This window comes from Rhododendron vialii, chromosome 1a (assembly GCF_030253575.1).
Source record: "Rhododendron vialii isolate Sample 1 chromosome 1a, ASM3025357v1".
Lineage (NCBI taxonomy): Eukaryota > Viridiplantae > Streptophyta > Magnoliopsida > Ericales > Ericaceae > Rhododendron > Rhododendron vialii.
Genome location: NC_080557.1, coordinates 41,400,063 through 41,415,563, shown reverse-complemented (window position 1 = coordinate 41,415,563; position 15,501 = coordinate 41,400,063). Strand labels below are relative to the sequence as shown.

The 15,501-nt window shown below is 37.9% G+C and overlaps 2 protein-coding genes across 3 annotated transcripts; one reads left to right on the top strand and one right to left on the bottom strand.

The window, feature by feature from the left end:
• Positions 1-16: 16 nt before the first annotated feature.
• LOC131320305 (enoyl-[acyl-carrier-protein] reductase, mitochondrial) lies at positions 17-6,155 on the top strand. Of its 2 annotated transcripts, XM_058351004.1 has the most exons (10): positions 17-384; positions 520-617; positions 2,155-2,286; positions 2,722-2,865; positions 2,949-3,051; positions 3,478-3,577; positions 3,732-3,808; positions 3,894-3,972; positions 4,740-4,858; positions 5,696-6,155. In XM_058351004.1, the coding sequence occupies exons 1-10, from the start codon at positions 194-196 to the stop codon at positions 5,787-5,789; spliced, it is 1,137 nt and encodes a 378-aa protein (XP_058206987.1). In that variant the 5' UTR covers positions 17-193; the 3' UTR covers positions 5,790-6,155. The 2 variants fall into 2 exon arrangements, with proteins under 2 accessions (XP_058206987.1, XP_058207063.1); XM_058351080.1 differs by lacking the exon at positions 2,722-2,865.
• An 83-nt stretch (positions 6,156-6,238) lies between these two features.
• Positions 6,239-13,974, bottom strand: LOC131320224 (uncharacterized protein YKR070W). Its single transcript, XM_058350893.1, has 12 exons — positions 13,799-13,974; positions 13,568-13,674; positions 12,880-12,915; positions 11,283-11,356; positions 11,001-11,041; positions 10,334-10,405; positions 10,027-10,213; positions 8,728-8,823; positions 8,557-8,624; positions 8,017-8,224; positions 7,821-7,904; positions 6,239-6,622 (listed from the first exon to the last, which is right to left on the bottom strand). Exons 1-12 carry the CDS (start codon positions 13,921-13,923, stop codon positions 6,566-6,568), a joined length of 1,155 nt encoding a protein of 384 aa, XP_058206876.1. The 5' UTR covers positions 13,924-13,974; the 3' UTR covers positions 6,239-6,565.
• Positions 13,975-15,501: the final 1,527 nt, after the last annotated feature.

Below are 15,501 nucleotides of genomic sequence, written 5' to 3'. Positions count from 1 at the left end.
AAATCATCGTCGGGGGGTCACATTTTAGGCCGCGTGAGAGAAACACAGCACAGGAGGAACACACCAGAGAGAGAGGATCCCAATTCTACTTACCATCGTTGAACAACCCATTTATCCGCGAGGTCGACCAGCCGATTCTCCAGGAGAGAGAGAGAGAGAGAGAGAGAGAGAGAGAGAGAGAGAGAAGAATTGAATGGCTTCACTGAGGTTAGTAGCCCTAAAAGCTCTACATAGACCATCATCGCTGTGGAAGTGCAACCTCTCCCACGCCTTCCTCCCCCGCACTCATGCCTTCCCCACCGTCCGACCTTTCTCCGCCGTCATGTCGCCGCCGTCCACGGCGGTCGTCTACGACCAGCACGGACCTCCCGATACCGTCACCAGGTCCATCTCTCTCTCTCAGAACACTTGATTTTCTACATAACTCTCTTGTTCTCAGTTAATACGTATATATAAATAAGTGTACGCATATTTGCAGTACTCGAGTATTCATGTATCTCGTAATTGAAATACGTGCAGAATAGTTGAGGTTCCACCAGTTGAGCTCAAAGCAACCGATGTGTGCGTTAAAATGCTTGCTGCTCCTATTAATCCTTCTGATATTAACAGGATTGAAGGTCTGATTACTTCTTAACCTATTTAATTCTGTTGTATTTGGATATGTGCGGATTTTGTCTAGTATAGCTATGTGTTGTCGATGCTGTTATTCAGAGGAGAAAGTTTCGGGCCATGCAACCCTCGGTTGAGGAGAAATGAGAGTTTCGGGTGAGGCAATGCTCGGTTGAGGAGAAATTGTCCGCAAACATGCAATGAATTTTGGTTTCTAGGTTTCAGGTTTTTTAATGCATGAGGAAATGCTTGGATATGTTTGCTCCAAAGTTTGAATAGTTGAGGTGAATATTAGTTCTAGAGAAGGAATAGGAGTTAACATTTTTCCAGTTTTGAAAAAGAAGTTTTGCCTAAGGCATGTTTATGATAGAGGGGGTCCAATCCATCTAATCTATTATGTAGATTATATGACCGAGAATCCTCTATTCTAGGCGTGACCAGAAATTTAAATGTTATTTATTATCTGTGGTAATAATAAATGTTACAAACGAATTGAAATGTAAAATATGCTGCAAAATATAGTATGTTAAAGGATCAATATAAGAGAACTTGTTGGAAACTTGACAAAGATAATTGACATTAAAAGGGAAGCGTGTATAGTTTCTGGGATACAAATTGTTATGACCTTTATAATTTGGGTGTAGAAATTATTGGAAAGTGCACCCCACACTTGCCCCCAATCCTCTGCCGTCCATGAGGTAGTTGGTGATGGAGATTAGAAGCTCCTAGTTCAGGTTGGGAGTATGCCCTATCTCTCTATGGTGTGAGTATTTGGGTCTATTGTTGTTTGTTATTGGTGCTGCTGATGCTGCTAGTAATGCATAGAGTTGCCGGAACCTAAAAAGCCGAAGACAGTTGGTTAGACCGACAACTAAAATATGTTTCCTTTTTTATCTGTTGGAAACCATCTGACGGCGAAAATCATTAACCATTGGTAGAACCATCTGTTGCTCATCAAGGGTAGAAAAACAGTTGTTTTTTTAGCTCGACATTGTCATACAGAAAACTCAACCAAAATGACAGGACAATGGCATTGTCGAATATATGAGCCACAATAATTGGTAATGTGATTTGTGGGAAAACAGTTATTGAACCTGCAAATTGGCCTATATCTGTGTTACTAGAAGTCGATAATATCTTTGTGAATTATGGAGTGGAACGCATGTTCCAAACTGTAGTACCCCTATGTTCCAATATGGTAAATTAAGTGATCCAAACCAATCCTACCAATTTTAATATTGATTTCCTTAAAAAGTTTTCAAGGAGAAATAAATTGATGTGATAAGCTAAAAATCTAGAGAGAGTATAGCTTTAGCAAGACAAAATGTGGAAAAGTTGGTCATACGCAGATATTTAATTTATGTATACCATTTTATTTGATGTTTCTCTCTTGAATTTTGCTTATTCTGCTATTTTAATTTAGAGCACCCTACCCCTACCGCACCACAATCTAGGGCATGTGGCCTACCCCTATATGTGTATTTACACTCCCGTAATTGCCTTTTTCAGTGAAAAGACATACTTGTTAACTCATTTTCGTTTCAGGTGTGTACCCGGTGAGGCCACAAGTGCCAGCAGTGGGAGGATATGAAGGTGTTGGAGAGGTACACTCTTTAGGATCTTCAGTTAAGGATCTATCTCCTGGTGATTGGGTCATCCCATCTCCTCCTTCATCTGGTATGCTATTTGACTCTTTGTTTTGCTGCTATTCCAAGTTTGATGTAATTTTGGAGTTTCAAAATGTCACAAAATTGTGGTGATAATACATGGAGGATGTTGACTGGCATAGACTGATAGACTTGTAAGAGTTCTCTGGGATGCTTTATGGATAAAAATTGAGTTAATCCGTAAAGGATTAATGATGAAGGAGCATGAAATCCAATGTAGTTGGCAGTTAGAAGTTATAGTAAAGGATATGATTACTGGGCTCAGCTGTGACCTATGATTGCCTTCAAGTTTGGTTTCATTTGCCGACGTGATTAAGGAAGAGAGCACCCTCCACCTTATCTCGATTTAAAGGAAAATATATACATATGGCATATTATGGAATTACATCTGATATTTAGTACTCATAAATTCGTAATGGAACATGACAAAGTTTCTTCTTCTTAGGTACATGGCAGACATATATTGTAAAAGATCAAAGTATATGGCACAAAATAGATAAAGGCATGCCAATCGAATATGCTGCCACAATTACTGTTAACCCTTTGACTGCACTAAGAATGCTCGAGGACTTTACCAGTCTAAAATCAGGTTCTGCCATTTGCTTTGATGTTATCCTCTGTGATATATATTTACTGCTTTCCCTTGAATAGTCTGCATCTCAACTTGAACAGGCGATTGTATTGTTCAAAATGGGGCAACAAGCATTGTGGGGCAGTGCATTATTCAGCTTGCTAGATATCAAGGCATCCATAGCATCAATATCATAAGGGACAGGTGCTTATCTTACTACAAAAGTTTGGGCTTATGTTCATCCAAGTTTATTTAACATTGCCACTCTTACTGAGTTTCCTATGAATAAATGAACTTAAGCTTTCTCTGTGTGTATGCGTCTATTTAATGTCTCTTGTTGATGCCTACATCGTTCGTGAAATTTGGTTAATCTAGTCAAAATGGTATTTGCCATTTTTGCAGTCATCCGGTCACTCAAAATATGTTAGTGTTTTGGGTGGCAACTTGAATTTGTACTCCCAGTGACCTTTTCCAACAAATTTCCAGTATAGTTGCATGTGATGGGATGAGCATTTGACTATTATGTCCTAAGAGACGAGATATCTCCAAATAATTTTTTTTCATACGACCTAGTTTTAGCAGAAGAAATTATCACAAAATTAGCTGTATTATCACATTCTGCTTGGACAGGCCTGGATCTGATGAAGTAAAAGATAAGCTCAAGAAGCTTGGTGCGGATGAAGTGTATACTGAGAGCCAACTGGAAGTGAAGAATGTCAAAGCTCTCTTGGTATCGTTATCAACTTATCACAGTTGATACAGTGTCTGAAGTAGGGAGGCTTTTATTTTGCCTTCGATGTATCTGGAGTCATTATAGAGGATTTGATGTTCAGATTTATCTCTCAGTAGTGTTATTCATACTCACATCCCTTGAATTTTGCAAGGCTGACATACCTGAGCCTGATCTGGGATTCAACTGTGTTGGAGGCAATGCTGCTTCTTTGGTTCTTAAATTCTTGAGGTCAGATGAGCAGTGCTAAGTTCCGGAGATAGTATTATTCAAAATTCAATCTCCACAGGAGACTCATTGCATTTTAGGTTTTCAGGCAGGGAGGAACTATGGTAACATACGGTGGAATGTCCAAAAAGCCTATAACGGTATCGACCTCGTCTTTTATTTTCAAGGTGAGCCATGAATTCTTTCCAAGTTTCTTGTTCTCGTGGAGAAAATTGTTGGTAATTACTAGTAATTAGGATAGTGCGTGTTCATGGTGCATGTTGTTGCTTGTATGAGAACACTGATGGGAATTTAAGCATACGAGCGCGCTAAAACCGTCTCAGGCGCATTTAATGCCACATCCATTTGCATTTTGTGCACTGTTAACTTTCACACATATATTTATGCACTTGTCTTTTTCTCCTTTTCATTCTTTGCTTGGATTAATTTTAGATGCTTGAGTTAATGCAGAGCCTCCACTTCAAGCGTACATACTACATAGCTAAAGAGTAAAGACTGATCGCTGGCCCATGTAAAATAAGTAGCACCGAATCAGAAGTAGTTGAAAGTTTTTAAGACTTGCTCGAAATCTGGGTGTGACAGTGTCAAATAACAGCCCACTGGCTTTGAAGGAAATCTCATTTTCATAATGGCATGCTGAAATATCTCTGTGATCTTGAACAGGAAAATATGAGTGCAAACTTTGTAAGGGATCACAATCAAACTGTTTAAAATTTGAAATGTTTTTCTTATTTTAAAGACATTGATTTGTATGATATTATGGTTGGGGTGAAGCAAGGGAATGGGAAATGACCGACGTGTTTGTTAGGAAGTGGACAGTTTGTTTACCCTATCTCAATGTGTTGTGTCATTTTAATGTAGGCATAACCAATTCCACAGCCCAGTGGAACTATTTCATTATATCTTGACCTGATTCAAATTCCTATGTATGCAGGACCTTTCCCTGAGGGGATTCTGGTTGCAGAAATGGATGAGTTCTGATAAAGCAAAGGAGTGCAGAAAAATGATTGATCTTCTTTTGAGCATAGTTCGCAAGGGAAAATTAATATACGAGTATGTCTACATGTCTTTCTTTGTTTCTTGCATTCCTTGTCTTTTGGAGATAAAGACAAAAGGATACATTGATGCGATGATAGCTTCGTATTGGAATTCCCTTTATTTGTTTTTTGTTTTTTTGAAAAATGCACATGAGTCCTTGATTTTACTGTTCGGTGTGAGTTTTATGCGGATTATTGCCAAAAAAGTAAAACCAGATTGATCAGCTACTGAAATTTTGACATTAGGTTGCAGTTTCTGAAGCTGCTACTTGAGTGAGAGAACCATTGCATGCTTAGCAAATTTAGAGTCTCTCTGTTTTAGCAACTTGGAAGTCCAAAGAAAGCATGAATGCCTTGTTGTAGGTTTTTTGTAAAGATTCTTTAGATAATGATTTTGTATTAGGACACCCTGTTGGATTGATTTCCAACTATTCTTAGGGGCACTTTAGTGTAAATTAAGGGAGTAGTTTTTTTTTTTTTTCCTTTTTTTTGGAAATTTTAGGCACCTGTTTCAAATGGATTTTCCCAGCGGCGGAGACAACAGAAGTGAACGTACTTGCTCTTTTTCTGAGTGTTTTGTGCCTACATCACTGTGTTTATCCACGTGCAAAGGACACACACAACTCCTAGGGGACATTCTAAGAGGAACTAGTATTTTTTTTTTTTTAATCAGCTTCTAGAGGCACTGGTTGTACAAAGACTAGACTCCGAGTATCCTTAACGTGCCTAAGAAAAATAACTTGAGCAGTGAAAGTGAATTTATACATTGCTTGCTTATCTTTGCTTTTAGCTCATGTTTTGCATTCCATCAGGAATTGATGTTCATTCATTCTTGAGGCCTCACTCTTTGCAGGATGGAGCTGGTTCCTTTCAGCGATTTTCCCACTGCATTGGATAAGGCACTCGGAAAACTAGGAAGTCAACCAAAACAAGTGATCAAATTCTAACCCTGATGCGGGACGGATGGAAATTTAACTCCTTACAAGTTACAAGTCCCTGGTACATGTGGGATTTAACTCAGGCTTTTGCTTGCTTCTACTGCTCTTCAAAGTGCAATTTGGATCAAGGATTTTGGTAAACAACAGGAAATGGAAGGATTAAATTCTTGGGAGCCATTAAATCCGTTAACATGTTGAAATTTCATATTTCTATTCCTTGCCCAAATCTTTGATCCAATTACATCCTCAAAGTGTAATCTGAAATTGCCTTGATGATACCTTTCTTGCTGGAATTATTCCGCTGTAGCAATTGGAGTTTGTGCAAGGATACCGAGATGAGGAAGCTTTTGGTATAAGAGAACTCCTGTTTAATGATTTTTGTTTTCTTTTCTTGTGTAATCTATATGACTACTGGATACTGGTTGTGAAAGAAAAATTAATCCTCACATCCAAGCAACTAGCCAAAAGAAATGGTGCGGTAAATTATACTAGCATGCATGCCAAATGATCCATAGATCTGTTCAAAGTTGGGGGAAAACAAAAGCTCGTCACAAAGATCGACAGGCACAAGCTATGAAGTGCACCATAAAGCGTGCTGGTACTGTAAAAACCTGGTGTCTACCAGAGCAAGTAAGTTTGGAAGTAACAAGTAAACCTGATATTAGCTAAATTTTCGGTCTAGGGACGCCAAACAAATGCTGCTAGTTCACCTTGATTGGGTAAAAAATGGGCCCTCTCTTGCACCCGTTCCTTCTCCTCTGTAACCGAAACAATGAAATAAGAATTTAGATGCCCTCCTTCCTCAATATGTAGTCAACTGCCTCTTCGACTGTGTCAACAACCTGCCCAGGCAAACACACAACTTTAGCCGAAATTTACTCTTTGCACTCCTGATAACTAAACTAGCTGGCAAATGTACCAAACGATTTCCAGCATTTGACAACAATAATGCCATGCTTCAGTCTTGGATATGCATACAGAAAACAGAAGGAGAATATTGGAATGGAAATAAAGTGGGAGCAAAAGTTGGCCTATTTTGGTTAGGTTATGAAAATAAGAAGATATTTGTCAAAAGTGGGGGAAGAATGTATAACAAATACATTGCTCGGGCACAGGAAAGGAAATCAATCTGATTACCAAGGCAGGAAACGAACAAAACTGAATTTTTTTGTTGCTTAAGCGAAAGAACGTTAGATATGTGGCAAATTCAGTAGCATTATAGGATCATCTATTTACAAGGCTACTAGATCAAAACCAACGGTTTTGTTTCTCACTAAAATCATGGACGAAGGTTGTTCATTTTCACGCTGGGTCCTTTATTTTCATGGACGAAGGATGTTCATTTGCGATGAACTAGTGGTGAGTAGTCCAGAACTGTAATGTTTTTCCTGAATTCGTGAAGTCTAGAACGCGGGAAAAGAGTCAATACTAGAAAATGCATTTCCGGCATTATAAACAAAACAGTGGAATCAAAAGTGAAGTTTAGGCTCCGTTTTGTTTAGGTGTAAAATGTTTTTCGGTAAAAGGTTTTACCTATTTTTCGGTGTTTGATTGTGTAAAAAAATATGAAAATATTTTACATGTAAAACATTTTCCATTAATTTGATGAAAATGACTTACCCTTAAATCTTCCGTAAGTTATTTTCCGAAATGAACCCGTTGCTTTTTATTACAATTCTCACTGCTCAGTTTCTTCGATCAACAGTCCTTACCAACGTTCAATTCCAATATTCTCAGATCTCTCCACCGTTTAAGACCCCCTTCCTCTCTACACTATTTTGTCGATTTCTGAAAATATTTTTCAAGTGCCAACCAAACACCGGAAAATAAAAGTTTGAAATTTATTTTCTGAAAAAATATTTTACATGGAAAAATATTTTACATCGAAACAAATGGAGCCTTAGGGTAAAAATTTATTTCAAGGTAAACATTTCCTCCACAATGTCAAAAGGATATGGGTATGCAGGTCTCCTTTAGGGATGAAATATACTGAGATTTAGTTAGATTTGCACACAATTCTCCAGGGTTCTGTTCGCATACCAGATCTGCTGGATACTCGTCATGGTTTTCCTTTCCCTTGAAAACCCCCGTCCTTGTCAGAATGGAAAACCAGGGATGTCCAGCCTGAAAATGAAAAAATAGGTACATGATATCCATTACACAACCTCAGATTCCTCCCATAGTAGGCGATTATTATATCATTGAATCTACGAGAGAGAGGGAGGGAGAGACCAACCTGTTGAGCTCCTTTGATGTCGACTGAAGGATTATCTCCTACCATGTAAAGGGTTCTAAAAACATGATTTCCGCCAATTTGATCATTCGCTGACTGAATGGTATTGGATGATGAATGCACCAATTCCCTCAGTACAGTTTCAGCATTCCTGAACACAGAAGTATTTGGCTTCCCAAAAGATGTATACTCAAGGGCATTAGGATGAATCCTGCATAGTAAAACCAGAGCATAAGAAATGTGCAAGAATTTGTCGCATAATCAATAATAAGATGGGACTGATAAATCGAAAAACAGAGAAAAGGAGAAATAAAAAAAAAATGAAGTCAATGATTTTCCCTAGAAAATATCAAATGAAATATTGTGGTAAAAAATTTGACCCATCTAAAAGTCACATCCACACCAAGCTTTAAAGTTTTTGCATTTCTCCCTTTCTTTTGGGATAAGAATTCGATAATGGCTCCTGCATTCCATAAGATTCTTTATTCCAACAGCATATTACTAGATCACCATACCCAAAAATACGTGAAGATCTGGTTTTACCTGTTGAAGATAGATTCAAGTGCAATTCTGAAAGCACCCATACCAAGACGTTCACTTGGAAATACAGCCTACCTATGTTGTCACCTCATCAGTACAATATCAGGTTCTATAGGATATTACTGCAAAATATTCAAGAAATAAAATCTGGTGAAAATGAACGCAATAACTAACCTGGTATTCAAGGTCATCGCTTGCAAAATACAAAGGAGGTTGGTGTGCAATTTTGCTTCCAGGAAGACCACCAGTTCTTAAAATGTCACAGAGAACCTAAAATTATCTCTGTCAGATAAGGGTTCACAGGTTCATTACTGCAAAATTTGAGATTATCAAGACATAATCAAAAAGCAAGGAATAGGACGGAGAGCTCAGCTATGAATGAGCTTATGGTTTCCTTTCTTGCTTTAGAAAGAGTTTCTACAAATGTTCCAATTAAGTTTCCCACTAGATTCTTGGCTGATTCCCAGCTTCATGTTTCCCCTCTAGTTTTCGGCTGTGTTTCCTGCTTCCACTTCCCCAATCATATCCCGCTACCACTATTGTGCCAACTATGGTTATATACACAATGATACATGAAAAATGGGCTTCTGTCATTCATGATCCTTTTCATGAACCTTTTTGTGAATGGATCATTCAACAATTTGACTATCCACATTCCACATGCCCAACCATTTGAATAAAGTGAAGCAATTCCAAGGACAGGAATTCAAAACTTACAAAATTTGACACTTTTTCAGAAATTTTCACATTCCATACATGACACAGAGTTCAATGAGTTCAATGCAAGTTTACAGGATGAGCAGGCCGTAGAGGTTCATATACTTAACAAATACAACTAGGACTATCTTTCTACTTTCTATCCAACAGTATACAAAGACATTAGAAAATAATGGTGCCATACACATATAACATTAATAACAGTATCCCACCATCATATTAAAATGGATACACTATAGTTTATCGATAACTTTGGTACATGTTCAAACCTTTTTATTAAGCTCTGCAGGCACTGATTTTTCCACGATTACTACAGATTTAAGGAAAGAACGATTATTAACCCAGTCTGCTATAATTCGCAATAGCATTGGTTCAGACCGTGACTCGCAGATCAGCAAACATACACACATACAGACTCAGTGAGCATATATGTCATTTCATTATATGCATGTATATGTGCACAAGTAGGAAAAATGGTAAGTGCAGCAATCTCATCGGCGCCATCACAAACTATCACAAACAAATGATGGAATTGACATAAAACACTGCATGACGACATAGATAGACGAATTCAGCTAAAACAAAGGGAGGACAAACACAGACGAAAATGGAAGGAAACATAAGAAGTTCCCGGTGCCTCCAAACTTCTTCTTTATGGTATTGAGCTAGTGTTTTATAGGACTACCAGACTAGGAAAACAAATATATGAATGCATAATGTTTTATTTTTAAGATCAACTAAGTTAAGAGGGAGAACCTGAATGTCCCTGCTCCAGTCAATAGAATCACTCACAACAAATGCTGCCTGCACCCTTTGCGAGCAAACAGAGCTTCTAATAGTGTTGATCTGATCAGAAACATTCCCAGTTGTCCACTTCTTAAAATACCCCAGGGGATCAATGTTGTCAAAGCAAGATGCATAATCATCTATTGAAAGAACATTTCTGAAAATAATACCAATAAGCACACAATAAAATCCAAAACACAAGGGCACACCGTGTTGGGGAATTCACTGAATGGGGTGCACAATCAGATAAAACGATACAATGAGGATAAACCCTTACTTGAAACCATATTCAGACATCACTACAGCAGGTTCACCTTTTCCCACAGCAATAACGAGCTCTTTCTCAAATCTGTAAATGAAGGTAATAGTTAAATGAGCCACTGGCCAACATAGATTCCATCTACCACATGGATTTAATGTTCTTTTAATTAGGACCATTTTCTTGGAATCACAACACTTTTCCTTTTTGTTCTTCAAAATTCATTGATTTTTGTGAGGATTTTGCATAGTAAATTTCACCTTTCATTACCACAAGAGGTATTGTGTGATAACAAATAAGAGAAGCAAGGTCAACTCCCGAGCCCTCATCAGAGCCCATGATCCGGGATCTTTACTTTAAGCACTAAAGTGAAGTCTAGAAAATTTAGGGAATCCTCTCGTATGCTCAAGGAGAGGATTCATGACCCATCACAAAAAGAAAAAGGAAAAAAACGAAGATGTATTCATCTGATTGTCAAGGGAAAGCCAATAACTCACATACATATGGACGTTCGATCACACAGACACCCCTCTCTACGGTATTAAGTAAATCCACTATCCTAGCTGCTATAAGACGGAGGGGAGCTCTCAACATACCCATAAGGCCCCTGAATTCTCTCCTCCTAGTGTAAGGAACACTTTGTATTCTATTTGATGATTAAACTGACACCACAACATATGCATACCTCTTCACCAGCTGTTTGAAAGGTGTATGCCCTTGTATAACCTGCATCCCAAAAATCAGTCAAAAGGGTTAATAAAACACACACACTAGGCACTTTGACCGTGGGGAGATTAAAAAAAACCAAGAGTTCAATGATATCTTTGTAGGAGTTACTGCATAAAACATGCTTGAAAAAGCATCAATGTCCACTAAATGTTGACGTATAAGCAATTTGAGGAAACAAATATATCTAAAATAACGTAAATTCTTCAATTTTAAGAGATGTACGAAATTCAGAACTCACTTGCGAGGACAAGATATTAACACGCAATTGTTTTTCCAACTCCAAGGCTCTTTTAGATTCAGGGACTCCACCTCCTGATAAAATTGGGATGAGAAATAAACAATAACAAGAAAGAGGGGATCAGTCAGTCATACCAATATCCATAACACAAAATTCTTACAAACCAATATTCTCAAGAAAATCCCAATCTACCCAGAAAAGGTTTGGAAAACGTTACTCTTCAGCACAATAGTCAATCTGCAACGGTTTACACTTCAACGAGACAACCAAATTGTCATCCAATCCTACCTGGGATGCGCAGGGGCTAATCACAGCAACTATATAATTATTCCCAGTCACAAGATGATACAAATTGTCCATGCTTATTCACCACACCACACTGATCAATCTCATTTCCTGGCTAATATTCCTTTTCTTTCCCTTCCTTAAATAGAAAGGTAGGTGAGAATAAGAACCCATCTAAGCTTTCTATTAAGGTTCCTCATTTCAATTGATTAGATGAGTATGGTCTTGCATTCCTTGTGGATTGCTATCCATGTAAGTAGAAGGAAGGATGTTAAGAAGGGACTTGCAATAATTTCATAATTTTCATTCCTTGCTGGTAGATGGAATGAAAGTTTTCCTTGAGCCCGCTTTTGCTCTCCCAACTAAGGAGCTTGACGGGAGCACTCCCATCGAGATGGGAGCTCGCTCCTTATGAAGATGGGAGCTTTTATATGATATTAGTATAGAAAATAGGGATCTATCACTTGGCTTTATTAATTGGTCTATGATGAACTCATATATCTAGCCTAAGTCATGATATCTTGAAAAGATAATCATATATTGTACACTAGCCCATTTCTTACACTTATGGAGGACTTGGCCCCTATTTTTGCTTCCTAAAATATTGTACTTTTTAAAGTGAATACTCTATGCTACATTAATTTCATAATATAAGTACACGTGCCTCTCACGCTCCCAACCTTGGGAGCTTCTATATTCCCTCGCTTCGCCGCTCCCGCCCCCACTTACGCTCCCGCTTCAGGCAACTAAGCTTGAGAATGTAGTTAAGGAGTGAAGGAAAGGTAAAGGAGAACTCCTTCCCTCAACTGAAATTAAATGTCCTTGAGAAGCTTACTACACTATCCTTACACCATTTCTATGTCCATCTTCGCCATCGTTACACATGTTCCATCCTGTATCATCAACTTCTTTTGCTTTCTCACCAAACCTCTTTATTTCTTGCAAGACACTAAACTTTCTTCCAATGTTCTGAAAAAGGAGCTCTTTCTTCACTTGTTGCAGGATTTAAGTAGCACAGTTGCTATACGCGAGTGCACGCGTTTATGCCTGTGTGGAAAAGAAAGAGACACTCTCTTCTAATTTCTTACGTGTCACCTTTGTGTGATATTAACAAATACTCTGTGCATCCTCTTGCCTTCTTTGATCTAGACGAAAATTTAGCATGCTTACTCTAGGAGGTAAGTTATCCTACTAATCATCATGGGAAAAATCACATAAACAACAACACAAGCGGATGCAGAAAAAATTCCATCATATCAGCTAATATCGTCGATATAATTCAACAGAACAACACATTACACAAACGGCTCACCATTTGTCAAGAAAACATAGGGAACTTTCAAGGTACCTGCCAAAACAAGAGGATTTAGGTTAGATAAAAAAAAAAGTATACCATTAACTAGTCATCAATAAGTGCCTGCTGATCAACTACAAAATTTGACATGCAAATGCAACAGAAGACACCAATGATAGTTGCGAATTGTGATTCAGCATCAGAAGATTCCAAGCTAGTGTCTTGTTTCAAGTTTGATTAGTTTAGTCCAGCCAACATGAAATGCCTTCTAACCTAAATACATACTGACTGAAATTGTTGCATACGTGTCGTTAACAAACTTATTTATCCTCCATTATACTCAATCGTTCAATAAGACGTAGCCAAAGTCAGAACCAATTGGAATAAAATTACTTCCACAGTCATGACTCTAATAAGTAATAACCTAACAAGTAACAACCAGTTTTTTTTTTTTTTTTGCAGGTTAACATCTAAACATCACAGGAGATGTAAACAAAACAAAAGGAATAGCTAAAGCATACAATGTCTACTAAAATTTCACTAAGGCGCTAATGCAAGTAAAATCAACATGCATAATTTAGAAACCTTTCCAGCCGAATTGCCAAAAAACAAAAGGAGCGTTAACTTCCCCTTAATTGCAACAAACACTATGCACGTCAATGCAAGTATACGAAGGAATCGAAGCAGTTTTTTTCCGAAAACATACCGATCGAATCGTCATATAATCGTCCGAGAGCACGCGGAGAGCCGCCGATGGGAGCGTTGCCGCGTAGAATGACGCCGTCGATGTCGAACGCAACGCCGAAAGACGGCCTGAAAAAATGCACGACCGCAATGGCATAGAATCGGAACAAGGAAACAAACGGATACAGAAATTGTGTACTAGTTAAGAGTTAAGACGAATAAGATGGAGATGGATTTGGAGCGAGGCACGTACCGTTCGGAGGACGAGCGGGATCGCGAGAAGGAGCGAGAGATGATCGCGGAAAACAGCGTGGTCGACTGGCTTCGGATTTTGGTCGAGGAAGAAGAGGCTTTAGCGAGGTTTTGGAGGAACCTCATCTTCCCTTTTTGTAATCTCGTTAAATAACTTTTTTTCCCACTTGTAAAGACCTCGATGGGTTAAAGATTGGATGGAGCCTTGGAGGTTAGGTCGAGGAGAAAGAAATTTGTGGGTGTCATATGGGTACGGTACCAAGTCGCCCGGCCGATTTGATGCATAAGCAATATATGTAATATATGTATTGAACGATTCGGATGTGCCAAACAGGCATTACAATTATCCTCTTAGCACTGAAAATCTTCTCTAGGGCAAGGGTTTAGTTGCGTTTCAAATTAAAGATTTCCGGGGTTGAAGTTACGACGTTTTAACACGATTTATTTCCTTTTATATCCCTCCCTTTTATTATTGCCTTGTTCTCTTTATAATTTATAATTCAAAAAGAATTTTTTTAAAAATTTCTCTTAAATTTCTCTTACTTCCGACATTTTTCTCTTTTTTTCTCTCCACTTATTATTCCTACTATTTTTCAAAAATTCCTCTTAAATTTCTCTTACTTCCAACATTTTTCTCTTTTTTTCTCTCCACTTATTATTCCTACTATTTTTCAATATTTTTTGGAACTAACACTGTATTTTCTTTTCTTTCATTTTCTTTTTTGGAACTAGTACTATTTTCTTGAATATAGGAAAATAACAACTTTGTGCACCATTCTTAAAAGCATATTAAATTTCAAAAAGTAATGCACAAGACTATTTGAAAATTAACATCACTTTCGAAAAGACTGCAATTATTGGACGAGAGGGAGTACTTCTTATGCGATAGTTAAAAAATACTTCCTCCATCCCAATTTGTTTGTCCAATTTCGACATATGCACCTTTTAAAAAATTATCTATATCTCACAATTTATATAATTTCGAGAGTATCATATTTTAGATCTAATTGAGATCTATCAAACAAGATCCATATTGCATATAAAAAATATTATAAATTGATACATATAGACAATTTTGTAGGAGGTTTCAAATAGTGAAAATAGACAAACAAATCGGGACGGATGAAGTACTTTTTTGCTGAAATACAAGTGATCAGATTTTATGTTTTCTATATCAACCATTCTATACCTGTACACATTCACACACGTGTGAGGGTTCCACACATAGGTGTGCATTTCACAGTTATGCGTAAGGGTCATCATCGAGCTGTGTCAGCGCCAAGTCACTACCCAAGTCCGTCCAAGGGTTGGGCTAAGCGGGCTTTTTTCTTTTGCGGGTTGGGCTAGGTACCTAAAATTGAAGCCCAAGCCTAGCCCACGGGCAGCCCACTTGGCGGGCTGGCGGGCGGGCTTGTGGGCAGGCTAGAATTATATTGGGCTTACAGGTTGGATTTTAATTGCTCTGTTTTTTTTTTAATGGAGCTAGAATTGTATTGGGCTTATTGAAGCTCTATTTTTAAATTGAAGCTCTGTTTTTCTTTTTTTCCAGCTTATTAACTTTTCACAAGACAACATTAAAGATATTTGAATTGTGCAATTTAAAGGAAACCACCATTCATTTTTTCGGTTTTCCTGTACCAAAAGATGAAAAGATGAAAATATATATATCCTTGAATTGAATGTTTTGGGTTTTGTGTGATTAAA

Coding starts and splice junctions, on each gene's coding strand:
- LOC131320305 (XM_058351004.1), top strand. CDS start 194: ATGGCTTCACTGAGGTTAGTAGCCCTAAAAGCTCTACATAGACCATCA. Junction 2,287..2,721: donor CCCATCTCCTCCTTCATCTG/GTATGCTATTTG, acceptor TCTTCTTCTTAG/GTACATGGCAGACATATATT. Junction 3,809..3,893: donor TTGGTTCTTAAATTCTTGAG/GTCAGATGAGCA, acceptor TTAGGTTTTCAG/GCAGGGAGGAACTATGGTAA.
- LOC131320224 (XM_058350893.1), bottom strand. CDS start 13,923: ATGAGGTTCCTCCAAAACCTCGCTAAAGCCTCTTCTTCCTCGACCAAA. Junction 11,357..12,879: donor CTATGTTTTCTTGACAAATG/GTGAGCCGTTTG, acceptor CAATTTTATCAG/GAGGTGGAGTCCCTGAATCT. Junction 11,042..11,282: donor TTAATATCTTGTCCTCGCAA/GTGAGTTCTGAA, acceptor TTTGGGATGCAG/GTTATACAAGGGCATACACC.